The sequence below is a fragment of the Neomonachus schauinslandi genome, chromosome 10, assembly GCF_002201575.2.
Source record: "Neomonachus schauinslandi chromosome 10, ASM220157v2, whole genome shotgun sequence".
Lineage (NCBI taxonomy): Eukaryota > Metazoa > Chordata > Mammalia > Carnivora > Phocidae > Neomonachus > Neomonachus schauinslandi.
In genome coordinates, this window is record NC_058412.1 from 21,675,575 (window position 1) to 21,689,772 (window position 14,198).

Genomic DNA, 14,198 nt, shown 5'->3' on the forward strand with positions numbered 1-14,198 from the left:
TGAAAGTGGGTGGGCGCTCCTCCCGGATTGAGGCTACGTCTTTCGCTCCTTTTGTCTTTCAGTCGGACCAGAACTGTCATGGCGCCTTCAAGAAGAGAGGGAAGGCCTTCCTTTCGCCCAGCAGAATCATCGGGGGCACCTGGGCTGGACGGAGGGATGGACAGAGAGACCAGCCCCAGTTGAGACCGAACACACCGAAGGCTCCGAAAGGTCTCCGCCGGACAGGCTCAAGGGGAGGAGACCGGGTTGAAGACTAGGCCAGCGAGTGACCGTCTTCCCGGGGCACCGCCCATCTTGACCGCCTCATCCAATGGAAACCCAACGGCAGTGCGGCACCGCCCATCTGTTGGTCGGGACGCCGCGAGGGCGGGGCCCGCAGTTCGGTTGCGCTGCGGAGCGCAGCTGTGAGGGAGTCTTTCTGGTCCGCGGCCCCGAACCCGAGCTGGAGCTGAAGCGCAGGCTGCGGGGAGCGGAGTCAGGAGGTGAGCGCCGAGGGAAATGAGCGGGAGGAAGGGGTTCGGCGAGAGGACGGAAAGGTCGGCCTCCGCGGCCCGGGGTGCTGGGAGCCCGGCAGGCGGGTGTCTGGTGGCGGCTCTGCTCGCTCGGCGGCCCAGGCCCGGCCCGCCGGAGCCGAGGGGCCGCCCGGGCCGCACAGCTTCTGCCGGGCCTGCCCGTCCTGCCCTGAGTGGCGGCGACCCGGAATTCTGCCGGCGCGGGGCGCGAGGCCGGGGCGTTCGCGTCGAACTGGGGTTGACGAGAGGCGGGGCCGGCGGCGGGGGCGGTGGTGGCGGGCCCCGCGGCCTGCGGAAGCGCAGCGTCGGGGCCGCGCCTGCTGGCGGAGGCCGGCGCGCCGACTGCGCGGGGGCGTGGCCTGCGCCCCTGACGGCGCCGCGGGGCCGGCCTTTGATGAGGTGGCGGCCGCTGGCTCCCGGGCCTGCGGGACTGCAGACGCTCCCTTGCAGACAGCGGGCAGGGCGACCTGTTGGAGCGTGAAGCCTTCCCCTGCGCTTGCTTGACGTCTGAGCGGACAGTCCTGTGGGTCCCGGAGGCCCTTTGGTCTGCTCGGGGTGAGGGTAGCTCAGAGGCCCGTGGCCTGCGAGCTGTCGCCGAGGAGTTGAAATGCAGAGGGGCTGCAGTCCAATAAATAAAAGTCTCCGAGAAAAACTTTGCGCGATGATCTACCTACACTGCTCAGAAGTGAACACACTATTCTCGGGGTTGCTGGAGGCGGCGAGGAGATTCCCTTGTAGGGGCGTAAATGACCTTTTCCGTATGTGATCTCTTACACCTCTGAATGACCCTGAGATGAAAATCCCAGCGTTACAATGGTTTCTTCATCAGGAGGGGAAGTGCTGGGGGATCTTGGGCAGTGCCTTCATTTTGCCTGCTGGGGAAAGCTTGGGGAGGGAGAAGACAAGCACATTCCAAGGACATGTCTGTGACCGGTAAAGGTTTGGCTTCTTTTGTGGTGTTGTGTGGATTGTCTGCGCCCTGAGTCCAGAGGTTTCCTTAGAGTCCATTGGTTACAGGCTTCCTGTATTAGAACTCCACTGGTACTTCCTATTGTAATCTAGCTGGAAATTTTACTTAGCTGTTCAGATTTAAGATGCATTCTATAAATATCTCTAGGAAGTAATCCATATGAACTTTCTTACTGTTTTCTTAGTTATTTTTCAGGGGAAGAAAAAAGAAAATGATCTCTAACTCATTTTCTGGTAGATTACCAAGATATACAGATAGTAGCTTTCTTGGCTGGTTGAATAAACTCTGTGATAGGCAGGACCTAGAAAATAACAGGGAAAGAATATCTTGCCAGATTTTCTCTGTAGTGTGTTGTGGTTCTCTGGTATTTACTAGAATGTCGTCAAATAAGAATCTCCTGATTTGGGTTGAATATAGTGTAGGCTGGGGGTGGAGATTGGCAGAAGTGGGTATCCAAGAGTTCTAAAATGAGGGCTTTTCAAAAGATTGGTGTTAGTCAGAGGCTTCCGTATTCTGAACTGACTTAGAGGAGGAAATCTACTTTCCAGAATGTCACTTTCTTACTGGAGCCTTCCTTTGAGCCCAGCACACACAGGTTTCAACTCCTTCACAGCCATTGTTCTTAGAGATTTGGAATAACATTCAGCGGTTGTCCTGTGACTGTCTGGACAAGTTAGTGACATTTAGCTTTTGAGAATTCTTTTTCTTCCAAGTAGCCATGTATCTTGAAAAAAATATTATACTATATAGTACTTTTTCCTGTAACTGCCGTATCTTGAGTTATTTGTTCTTTTTTTAAAAATTTTTTTCTTTTTAAGATTTTATCCATTTGAGAGAGGGAGAGCCCACCCGCATGGGGGGTGGGGCAGAGGGGGAAGCAGACTCCCCGCTGAGCAGGGAGCCAGACTCTGGGTTTGATCCCAGGACCCATGACCTGAGCCAAGACAGATGCTTAACCGACTGATCTACCCTGGTGCCCCTTGAGTTATTTGTTCTTGAGGGAATATCTCTGTCAGATCTAGTATCCCAGAGGGTGGCGCTTTGAGCCATGTGAATGAAATGAAAGCTGGAAGCTGGAAGTTCTATATCAGCTTAAATTTGTGGCTCCATGAATGTGGGCATCTCATTTATTTTATTCACTAGTGTATCTCAAGTACCTAGCCCAGTGCTTAGCCTACAGTAAGTGCTTAATAAACATTTGTTGAATGAGTGAATGAAAAAAAATGTGGCTAACCAATACCCATTTGCACACTCACATCACAGGGAAGGTGAGATCATCAGGGATGAAGTCACTAACCACTGCCAGTCACCTGGGCCAAGGGTAGCCTCAGCATCGACTGGCAGACTTGATCTGTGTATAGGAGGGACAGATAGCAAATACCAGAATTCTAATGGAATAAATTAGCTGAGGGTTTCAGCTGGATAAATTCGCTGAGAGTACTACAATTCCAGCCTTAGGGCTGAATCAGTGGAACATTTTGGGGTCTGGGGTCATCTGTTCTGAACAGGGCCCATGTAGCTTAGTTCTTGAGCACAGTGTAAATAGAGGCAGGTGAGGATTCAAAGGGAAGGCTGTTGGGTGAGTATTGCTGAGAAGGAGTGGTGTCTGTCCCTGATTTGGCCATTCATTTGGACCTTACTAATGGGGGTTGTATTGTCATAAATCTTAGGTTTGCCACTTCTGGTGGGTCATCTTCAACCAAGATAAGTTACCTTCTCTAGATAAGAGAGTAGTTACTGTTTCTGTGTTCAGACAGGGTTAATTTGATTTTGGATTTAAAGGAAATAAGGGAGGTATATGTTTTGTTTTCTTTTTAACCCCAGATGAGGTTATTAGGATTAAGCATGAAGCCCAATGTGGGGCTTGAACTCACCCAGGTGCCCCAGAATTAAATCTTTATGGATCTATCCTGACCCTTTCTGCCTTCTCCCTCCATCCTTGCCCCAACCAATGCAGGCCTGAGTGTTTGTTCCAGCATGTCGGAGGGGGAGTCCCAGACAGTAGTCAGCAGTGGCTCAGATCCAAAGGTAGAATCCTCATCCTCAGCTCCTGGCCTGACGTCAGTGTCACCTCCTGTGACCTCCACGACCTCAGCTGCTTCCCCAGAGGAAGAAGAAGAAAGTGAAGATGAGTCTGAGATCTTGGAAGAGTCACCATGTGGGCGGTGGCAGAAGAGGCGAGAAGAGGTAAGGTGGTTGTAGTGTCACTCTTGGGGGAGTGAATTCTAAGTGCAAAGTGGAAGGGGAAAGTCTCAAAGGGGCAGACCAAACTTTAACAGATCAGAGCCTAGGAGAGGATGATCATGTAGAGTATTAAAATGGAGGGTTTATAAGGCAACTTTAATAATTCCTTTCCATTTGAATTTCTTCTCAGGTGAATCAACGGAATGTACCAGGTATTGACAGTGCATACCTGGCCATGGATACAGAGGAGGGTGTAGAGGTTGTGTGGAATGAGGTCCAGTTCTCTGAACGCAAGAACTACAAGCTGCAGGAGGTAGGTAATGGTGAAAGGATGTAGCCTGTGGGGTGTTAGAATGCAGGTGTTATGAAACAAGACGAAACCAGAGAGGGAGACAAACCCTAAGGGACTCTTAATCTTAGGAAACAAACTGAGGGTTGCTGGAGAGGAAGGGGTGGGAGGATGGGGTGGCTGAATGATAGACATTGGGGAGGGTATGTGTTGTGGTGAGTGCTATATAAGACTGATTGTTATATAAGACTGATGAATCACAGACCTGTACACCTTAAATAATACATTATATGTTAATTAATTGAACTTAAGTAAAAAAAAAAGAATGCAGGTGTTAAAGAGGAATTGGTGTTGAGAAGCTGAGTAGGAGGAGAGTATGTCGGGATTAGATCATTTCTGGGGAGGGATAAGGAACGGCTTTTCAGGATTATAGTGATTTCTGAACCCTGTTATCCACTCTCTCCCCTGCTCTCAGGAAAAGGTCCGTGCTGTGTTTGATAATCTGATTCAGTTGGAACATCTCAACATTGTTAAGTTTCACAAGTATTGGGCTGACATTAAAGAGAACAAGGCCAGGGTAAGAACTTTCTCTTGAGTTTACCACAAAGAGACTAGCTACATTTATTGTTCTTTTTACATTTAGAGATGAAAATAAGGTAGTTTTGAAACAAAACTGAAATCAGCTGTTGTGAAGATGAGAGTAGGGCTTTGTCTATGTCCTATGCCTTTTGTCTGGTGATGGATGGGACAGAAATGAGCAAACTTTTGTTTCCTTCCCATAGCTCTTTTCTTTTTTTTAAAGATTTTATTTACTTGGGCGCCTGGGTGGCTCAGTTGGTTAAGCGACTGCCTTCGGCTCAGGTCATGATCCTGGAGTCCCCGGATCGAGTCCCGCATCGGCCTCCCCGCTGAGCAAGGACCCCCCCCGATGCAGGACTCGATCCCAGGACCCTGGGATCATGACCTGAGCCAAAGGCAGACGCTTAACGGACTGAATCACCCAGGCATCCCTACTTCCCATAGCTCTTGTTGTTCAGTAGTTTTTTTCGTCCTATTAAATCTAAGGAAGTAGTGCTAACAACAAAAGGGAAACTTAAAAAAAACACCACCACCAGACTTCCAAATGTAATATATTTCTGGTATACATGTCATCAGGTAGGGGATCATTTCTACTCTAAGTCCTTATTTGAGTGCTTTGCCTCTCCAGGTCATTTTTATCACAGAATACATGTCATCTGGGAGTCTTAAGCAGTTTCTGAAGAAGACCAAAAAGAACCACAAGACTATGAATGAAAAGGTATGGAGGGAGAGCAGACAAAGCTTTAGGCTGGTTTGGGGGTTTTAAAAAGATTATATTAATTATGAAGCTAATCGGGAAGGGATGGAGGAGAACTAGTTGGAGGGTTAAGAGAGGGGATTACTGCTGACCCTTTGATCAAACTGTTCCAGGCTTGGAAGCGCTGGTGCACGCAAATCCTCTCTGCCCTTAGGTAAGTAGGATCTGGTTAGTGTTTTTCCCCTATTTCCTGGTTTAGTTCCTCCAAACAGATTTTAGGGCACTACTCTATACTGTCCTGTACTGTCGAGATTAGGCCCCAATTGTCTTTTAAAGGGTCCATCCTAATGCCCTAACCACGATGCTATCTCCCACCTCTTTCTCCTAGTGCTTATCCAGCTATTTAACTCATGAGGCATAATGGAGATTCAGAGTGTGGGGATTATCTTTGTGGTCACCAGCAAGAGACCAGGCCCTTGCTCCTCTTAACCCTTGGGTTCCCCCTGCCCTTAATTTCCCAGTGGCCCCTCTAACAGCCCAGTGCCCCCACAGCTACCTGCACTCCTGTGACCCCCCCCATCATCCATGGGAACCTGACCTGTGACACCATCTTCATCCAGCACAACGGACTCATCAAGATTGGCTCTGGTGAGGGGAGGGAGAGGTTCTGGGCAGGGGAGCCTCGGGAATTTGGGAACCATGGGGGTAAGGTGAAAGGAGTGGGGAGAGTAGAGCAAAATTCTGAGGTGTGGGCTGGTGGTAAGAGATAGGACTTTGCTAGGGGTAATTAGGGGGTAGGATTGATCTTACACCTTTTTTGGAGGGAAGTGGATTAATCCAGAGATCTTGGTAGGAGGTTGGAAAAGGGCAAGATGGGTCTAAGGTCTGACTTGAGCCCCTGGGGCCAGACCCTACCAAAGGAGGTTCCAGGTTGTGCCTGCTGTGAGTGCTTTCATTTGCCGTGTATCTGTGTGCTGTGTATAACATTTCTGTGTGCTGTGTCTTTGTGTGATTTGTGTGTCCATTTGTCTGGGGCTTGGCTGCTCCATTGCTCACAACTTCTCTCTGTTTTCCTCCCTCCCGCTTACGGGCTGCTCTGTTCCCAACAGTCTTTCATAGGATTTTTGCTAATGGTGAGAGCTCCCTATTGCCCCATTGTGGGGCTCTGTTTGTGCTCCGTCTGCTCCCCTTTGCGGCTGCCCAGTGCATGCAGTCGTGGGAGCAAGCCCTGTTCCCCTACCTCCCCTGCCTAGTTATGCCTGCTTGGCTTCTCCCTACCAGCCCTCCACCTGCTTGCTCTTCCATAACTTGCTTGTTTCCTGTGGATTCTGCCTGGCTGGCCATTTATGTCCTGGATTCTTATTTCCCTTCATCATCAGGCTGGTTCCCTAAATCATACTGTGCTCCCAGACTCTCTGTGATTTGTTGTCATTGTTTACGATCTGAGTGAGTCCAAATTGGGCCCGGCCCTGGTTCCTCGTTAAGGCCTGTGGCAGCAATGTTGAGGAATAAGGGAGTAGAGCAGGAGTCTAAAATTTTGGTGGATTAAACATGAGACTGATTCAAGGGTATTGGTTCAACTTTGAGCTGTTTTTGAGTTTTAGTCAGCAAAGGTGGGTAAGAAGGAGGGTATCTAGTTGGTTGTACTGTTAATCCTTCTTACCTTTTTTATCCAGGTTTCTGAGATCTTTAATTTTCCCAGATTAGAAAGGGCTGCCTGTGTTTTTATGCTATTTGCAGGGTAGCTGAAAGAACTAGACCACACGTTTTCATGTGACAGGGATTAGATACTCCTGAGCTTTGGGGAAGGTGAGCAGATCACAAGCAAAAGTTTTTCTTTAGCCTCCATTGCTTCTTGGCCAGCCCAAGGTCCCTATATACCTATTAGTTTAGTGTGGAGTGTTTGTTGCTGCTGAATGAGGGACCTTAAATGAGAAGCAGTTGACCCAAGAAAGGGGAAGTAGGTGGTGTTCATGTTTAGTCTGTGGTTCAAGATGGGGAAAAGGACAGGTTTGCGCCTTGAGGGTTAGAGTCATCAGGAGAGAATTTGGCTTTTGGGGACCTCTCTCTGGAGTGAGACTATGCTTTGTTGATGGTGGTCAGATTGTGGGTATCTCCCCTACTCCCAGTGGCTCCTGACACTATCAACAATCATGTGAAGACTTGTCGGGAAGAGCAGAAGAATCTACACTTCTTTGCACCAGAGTATGGAGGTGAGGCACCAATTTCTCTGCCCTCTCCCTGTTCTCCAGGTTTCCACCTTATAACCCGAGGCCCAGAGGTAATAGAACTGAAACTTCTAGTTCTCTGCTGGCTTACAAAAAGTTTTTAAAAGGCATTTCTGCAACCCCTTCCCCCCATCCTCTGATTCACCAAAGGCTTCTCTGTTTTCCCTAGAAGTCACTAATGTGACAACAGCAGTGGACATCTACTCCTTTGGCATGTGTGCACTGGAGGTGAGGAAACCACAAGCAGTGGTGTTGGAAAGGGGTCAAGTTAGAAGATGGAAGGGGGAAATGGAGGGAGGACAAGTAAGGTCTTGAGGGCGTGATTCTGGAGCACTGAAGTTCTGAAGTTTCTGCTGGTCTTTTCTGTTCCCCCTCACTGCAGATGGCAGTGCTGGAGATTCAGGGCAATGGAGAGTCCTCATATGTGCCACAGGAAGCTATCAGCAGTGCCATCCAGCTTCTAGAAGACCCATTACAGAGGGTAAGAATCTTCTGGATCACTCCCTGAACAGACTTTGAAATGTTCTTTAGGTTTTTCTTCCTTTTTACTTACTTGAAATATGCTGTCTTCTAAGAGCAAGAAAACAGAAAGCAGAAAGGACAGGCAAAAGCAGTGAATATTTGAATATTTCCCTAGGTGGTACCTATGTTGTTTTTTGTGTATATACACACACAAGTTAAGGGTTTAAGATGGGTAGTATTGGGGGTAAAGATTGTGTGTTAATTTAGGTGTGTCTACCTGGAGGTAAACTAATTTAATGGTTACTTCAGGTAATTGGTATATGCTCTCAGACAACCATCTTGATATTTTTAAACAGATTGACCAGTTTGAATTAAATCTGTCATTTGGGGTTTTATATTTACATAGTTTTATGTAGGAAAAGTGCCCTGAAATAACAAGCTAAGATTTAAAGGGTATAAGGTTATGAATCAGTATAGATAGACTACAGTAAGTAGAGGCTGGACAGGAAGGTTCAAACAAGGGTAGTTTGTAACTCATTAGACAGTGTAACAGGGAGACTAGTGGGAAGTCCTGAGGCTAGTGTGGAGTAAATTTCTAGTTCATTGTTAGGTTGGGGCATTGGAGTGACAGATTAGGTATATGACCTTCTTGGTCTTCAGGTTTGTAAGGAGGAAAAGAAAAGCAGGTTAATCATCATGGGACCTACGGGAGGTGGGAAAGGGGTGTGTGTGCGTGAGGAGGAAGCTTGGGGAAAGCCAGTGAACTTAATCAGTGATTGTAGGAGACAAAGGAAATTGTGGTAGTTGGCTTGGGAAATAAAAAGATGGTGAATACTGTTGACCACAGCAGATAGGTTTGGGAATAGAGAGGTAACTTTGGTGAGGGTCGGAGAGGAAGGAAGACAGTGAGTGGGCTGTTAAAGCACAGAAGTAGGAATAAGAAGTAGGAATATCAGGAAAAAGAATTTGGAAGTTTGAATAGTAAAAAAAAAAGAGAAAGCTTGTGGTTGGAGAATAGAAAAACAATTAAAACCAGAAAAACCATGAACAATACCTTTCATGTTAATACCTTAGAATCTTCAAAGCCCTTTCAGATACATGTAACAGTTTACTCCCTCAGCCAGTGCTGACCACCTAGTATGTATAAAGCCTGTCCTAAGTATGAGTGATGAAGTATCATGATGAACGCAGTGGTCTGGTTGCCAGATTCCCGCTCTACTTCCTCATTCCCATTTGTAGGAGTTCATTCAAAAGTGCCTGCATTCTGAGCCTGCTCGCAGACCAACAGCCAGAGAACTTCTGTTCCACCCAGCACTGTTTGAAGTGCCCTCGCTCAAACTCCTTGCTGCCCACTGCATTGTGGGACACCAACGTGAGTCCCCTTGGCCCTGCTAGGAATTTTCTACCTGTCCGGAGCGTTAATAACTATCACTAGCAATGCTCTCTTTCCTTTTCCACTTCCAAAGGAATTCTTTACCCCCCAGGATCCCTGGGCCTTCTGGGACATTAATCTAATAACTTTCCATTTCATCATGCCCTCCAGACATGATCCCAGAGAATGCTCTGGAGGAGATCACCAAAAACATGGATACCAGTGCTGTACTGGCTGAAATTCCTGCAGGACCAGGAAGGGAACCAGTACAGACTTTGTGAGTAACTAACTGAGAGGGTCTGAAAGGGACAGATTTGTCACTACCACTGGGGGTTCTGTCAGCTGTCCATTCTTTGGGAATTGTTGAATCAGCTGTTTTGCTTATTTCCTTCCTTTCATGTGCTTTCTCTTCTCCTGCAGGTACTCTCAGTCACCGGCTCTGGAATTGGATAAATTCCTTGAAGATGTCAGGTGAGAGAAGGGTGAGAGGAAAGGCTTGCTTGAAGAAGCAGGGTGGGTGTCCTGAGACATTCACAGAGCCCGTGTGACCTGTTTGATCTTGCTCTAGGAATGGGATCTACCCCTTGACAGCCTTTGGGCTACCTCGGCCCCAGCAGCCACAACAGGAGGAGGTGACGTCACCTGTTGTGCCCCCCTCTGTCAAGACTCCAACACCTGAACCAGCTGAGGTGGAGACCCGCAAGGTGGGGCTGAGGGCTGTGCAGGTCTCTGTGGTCATGGTGGAAGGGAGAAGAGGACACATCAAATAAGGCTTTGTCCTTTAGAGAAAAGAATGTGTTTCTGGTTTCTAGCAAGCTTGTCCTGTAGGCTGGAAAGTCTTCTAGCTCTTCGGGGCTTTTTATTTCTTGGTAATACTACTGTGGTGACCCTCTGCATCCCCTCTCCCTAGGTGGTGCTGATGCAGTGCAACATCGAGTCAGTGGAGGAGGGAGTCAAACACCACGTAAGGCTCAGGGCCAGGGCTGCAGAGGGCTGGGTGGCTGGGGGTGGAGAAGGGGAGCCTCATTTTCTGACCGTCCTCTTCTCCAGCTGACGCTTCTTCTGAAGCTGGAGGACAAACTCAACCGGCACCTGAGCTGTGACCTGATGCCAAGTGAGTCTCTCCTTTCCCTCCGAGGATGAGAGTCTCTGAGTCTTATCTGTGAGGGACATTCTTAGGGGTGGGGAAGAAGGTTACAGGGCAGCAACACATTGACGCACATAGAACAAATAGGTAGACGTGGCAGTTTTGCTTGTATCGTTCTTTCCCAGCTGGGCTGACCTGACGGGCTGTGGGCCCCTTACTTGCACACCGTGCTCACCGCCTCCCTTTTCTCTGTCAGATGAGAACATCCCGGAGTTGGCAGCTGAGCTGGTGCAGCTGGGCTTCATTAGCGAGGTGAGCTTTCTGCCTTCAGCCGCCCTGGCCGCTCCATTCTCCTCTCGCCGTGTCTCACCCAGCTCTTCTCCCCCAGGCTGACCAGAGCCGACTGACTTCTCTGCTAGAGGAGACCCTGAACAAGTTCAATTTTGCCAGGAACAGCACCCTCAACTCAGCCGCTGTCACCGTCTCCTCTTAGAGCTCACTCGGGCCAGGCCCCTAATCAGAGCTGTGGCCGTCACTAGACGTGCAACAGCCTTCCTGCCCCCTCCCCCCAGTCAGTATTACCCTGTGAAGCCCCTTCTCTCCTTTATTATTCAGGAGGGCTTTGGGGCTCCCTGGTTCTGAGCATCACCCTCCCCCTTCCCCTACTCTTCCTCCCCTCTGCACTTTGTTTACTTGTTTTGCACAGACGTGGGCCTGGGCCTTCTCAGCAGCCGCCTTCTAGTTGGGGGCTAGTAGCTGATCTGCCGGCTCCCGCCCAGCCTGTGTGGAAAGGAGGCCCACGGGCACTGGGGGAGCTGAAGTCTACAATCCCGCTGGGGCCGACGGGGTGGGAGAGAGGGGTGGTGCTGCAGTGGTGGCCCTGGGGGGCCATTCGATTCGCCTCAGTTGCTGCTGTAATAAAAGTCTACTTTTTGCTAAAAGCGTCGTGTGTGTGTGTGTGTGTGTGTGTGTGTGTGTGTGCGCGCGTGCGCGCGCGGCTTCGCCGCCAGGGGGCGCGGGCTCGGAGCCCCGCCCGGGGCGCGCGCGGGCCTGGGCCTTCAGGTGGCGAGCGGGAGGGACTGGCCGGGAGAGCGAGGGCGGGGCCGGGGCCAGGTAGAGAGAGCTGCCCGGCGGCAGGCGCGGAGGGCCGCGATGGGGTGCTGCCGCCTCTACAGATTCGGTAATTTCCGGCCCCGGGCTCGGTCCCTTCCGTCCGCCGGCCACCCGCCCCACAGCCCCTGGTTCACCGGCGGGGGCGGCGGCCACGAGGGGCCCTCCGGTTCCTTTCCCGGCTCAGGCCTGCCCTTGCCCCCGTGCTTTGCAGACGCGGCCCGCGGCCCCCGGCGGCTTATGCGCGTGGGCCTCGCGCTGATCCTGGTAGGCCACGTGAACCTGCTCCTGGGGGCCGTGCTGCACGGCACAGTCCTGCGACACGTGGCCAATCCCCGCGGCGCCGTCACCCCGGAGTACACCACGGCCAATGTCATCTCCGTGGGCTCGGGGCTGCTGGTGAGCGCGGCGGGGGGCGGGGCCGCGGGCGTGGGGGAGGGGAGGCGGGACGTAGAGCGGCGCGGGCTTCAGTCTTTGTGTATTCCAGAGTGTTTCCGTGGGACTTGTGGCCCTCTTGGCATCCAGGAACCTTCTGCGCCCACGACTGGTGAGAGGGGATTTCTGGAGCTTTAATGAGGCTTGGGTCAGGGAAATGAGGACCCCACTCAGCTTCATCTTTAAGTGGGAGGAGGAGCCTCAAACAGAGAAACCAAGGTGCCTTATAGTGGGAGACAGCAGCCGGCGCGCCCAGCTGCTCACCCTGATCTTCTGCCCCTGCCAGCACTGGGCCCTGCTGGTGGTAGCTCTGGTGAACCTGCTCTTGTCCGCCGCCTGCTCCCTGGGCCTCCTCCTTGCTGTGTCACTCACTGTGGCCAACGGTGGCCGCCGTCTGATTGCTGACTGCCATCCAGGACTGCTGAATCCTTTGCTACCGCTGGATCAGGGGCCTGGACGGGCTGACTGCCCATTTGACCCCACAAGAATCTATGTGAGTGCGTGCTCTTCTCAGCCTTTTTGCAGTCTCCAGGGCCTTGGCCCTGGCCCTTTCAACCACCCCTACTTGTTTACTTCCTGTCCCGCCCCCTCTCAGTCCCCCCCTCCCCCTTTCCTCTTCGCCTTGTAGGATACAGCCTTGGCTCTCTGGATCCCGTCTTTGCTCATGTCTGCAGCGGAGGTTGCCCTGTCTGGTTACTGTTGTGTGGCTGCACTCACCCTGCGTGGGGCTGGGCCCTGCAGGAAGGAAGGGCTTCAGGAGCAGGTAAGGAAGAGGAACAGGAAGGGCTCATTCAATACGGACTGGCTGTGTTGAAAAAGTGCTGAACTATAATTCCGGGCAGGAGTACTAACTCCATCCTCCCCTACAGCTAGAGGAACTGACAGAGCTTGAACTTCCTAAGTGTAAAAGACAGGAAAATGAGCAGCTACTGGATCAAAATCAAGAAATGCAGGCATCCCAGAAAAGCTGGGCTTAGGACAGGTAATATGTGAGAATTGGGGCCAGGGAAAGGGTGGAGGCAGGGAACCACTCTTAGAACTGGGTCAAGTCCTTTGCTGTGCTGCTTGCCCTCTGACCCAGGTTCTCTGTTCTGTGGAGCAGGTGCTGATCCAGAGGCTCAGTTCACAACGGTGACATAAACCCCGAGATGACGTAAACAGTTGTAATAAAAGAACTCTTTTCTTCTACTTGATGATGATTCCTTTTCCGGGGAAAAGGGCACTAGGCTGATGTTGGGGATGACTTTATTCAAAGAACACAGCGGTCTCCACTACCTACAAGACTTTAATGAGGGAGAGAATCCAGTAGTTCTTCCCCGAGCCCTGCCAGTTACTGAAAGGAAAAGCTGGTGCTGGGTAGCCCTCCACACCACTGACTAATGAATTTCAGCACATCCTGGCACACTGGACTATGGGAAGTCTGTGGACAAACAGAAGAACAAGAGAGGAATGCATTAGTGCTAAGGAAAAGCATTCCTTCTCTAAAGAAAATCAACCCCATCTTGGTAGGGAGAGCAGAGTTCAGGGCCGGTACCTGCCTTCTTGATATTTCCACCACCCTTCTAGTAGTTTCTTATTTTCCTTCAGTGCTGCTCTCCCTGTCCCCACCCTCCAAGTCTCCCTCTCTAACCTTGATAGCCATAAGGAACTTATTCCAGTTGTCCTTGTTAGCTGCCTTCCCTGGCCGCTTAAATTCAATTTTGTTCCTCAGAATGGGGTATCCTGTGGGGGAAGAAAAAAAGATGAACTGGCATTTTAGGGGGAAAACCAAGAGCAATTTCGGAGTAAGATACTCTCTTGATCCTGCTGTGTTCCCTTCCTTTCCACCCACCACAGAACGTGGGTTGCTGTAGAGTTCTGTACCTGTAATGAGGCAGGGTAGTGCCCGAACTCCAGTGCTCGCTGCCACCAGGGAAGCTTCGTAGGCACCGCGCTCATCCCGAGGCAAAACCTGCTCCAGCCGCTGGTCCATTGAGACTGTGAGTACCCAGTCTCGAACCTCTTCCCTCTGAGCCTCCTGGGAAGGACAGAAGGAGCAGCAGCTTCACGCAGGGCAGGGCAAGTGGAAGGTGGTGAGTTGGGAGTCTTACTTAACTGTCGTCCTGTGCATCATCTTTTACCCATACACGATCCTCCTTGGATGGGGTTCATGGTCACCAACTTAGTTTTCTTTTTTCTCTCCTTCTACTTTCACTGAAGGAATAGCCCTTCCAAAGATGTTGCTAGCTGATGCCCGTTACAAAGGTTAGGAGGACCAACATAAAGTGATAAAG

At 50.7% G+C, this 14,198-nt stretch overlaps 3 protein-coding genes across 3 annotated transcripts in view; 2 read left to right on the forward strand and 1 right to left on the reverse strand.

Moving 5' to 3' along the window:
• The first annotated feature begins 300 nt into the window (after positions 1-300).
• NRBP1 (nuclear receptor binding protein 1) lies at positions 301-11,321 on the forward strand. The gene is given in 19 exon segments (XM_021697754.1): positions 301-482; positions 3,440-3,669; positions 3,857-3,979; positions 4,431-4,532; positions 5,163-5,252; positions 5,405-5,445; positions 5,784-5,802; positions 5,804-5,879; positions 7,361-7,444; positions 7,629-7,687; positions 7,842-7,940; positions 9,161-9,293; positions 9,465-9,570; positions 9,714-9,764; positions 9,862-9,997; positions 10,204-10,257; positions 10,344-10,407; positions 10,637-10,692; positions 10,769-11,321. Coding segments are annotated over 19 exon segments (1,800 nt in total). The 5' UTR covers positions 301-310; the 3' UTR covers positions 10,874-11,321.
• A 97-nt stretch (positions 11,322-11,418) lies between these two features.
• Positions 11,419-13,113, forward strand: KRTCAP3 (keratinocyte associated protein 3). The gene is made up of 7 exons (XM_021697616.1): positions 11,419-11,560; positions 11,705-11,889; positions 11,978-12,037; positions 12,212-12,418; positions 12,554-12,688; positions 12,795-12,907; positions 13,028-13,113. The coding sequence occupies exons 1-6, from the start codon at positions 11,533-11,535 to the stop codon at positions 12,900-12,902; spliced, it is 723 nt and encodes a 240-aa protein (XP_021553291.1). The 5' UTR covers positions 11,419-11,532; the 3' UTR covers positions 12,903-12,907; positions 13,028-13,113.
• Positions 13,114-13,193: 80 nt separating this feature from the next.
• Positions 13,194-14,198, reverse strand: part of IFT172 (intraflagellar transport 172) — a 33,069-nt gene continuing 32,064 nt past the window's right edge. Inside the window, exons 46-48 of the mRNA XM_021697304.2 lie at positions 13,789-13,942; positions 13,556-13,647; positions 13,194-13,345 (exon numbers count right to left, since the gene is read on the reverse strand). Of these exons, the coding sequence (XP_021552979.1) occupies positions 13,256-13,345; positions 13,556-13,647; positions 13,789-13,942 (336 nt within the window). The 3' untranslated portion in view covers positions 13,194-13,255. The remainder of the gene's footprint in view (positions 13,346-13,555; positions 13,648-13,788; positions 13,943-14,198) is intronic.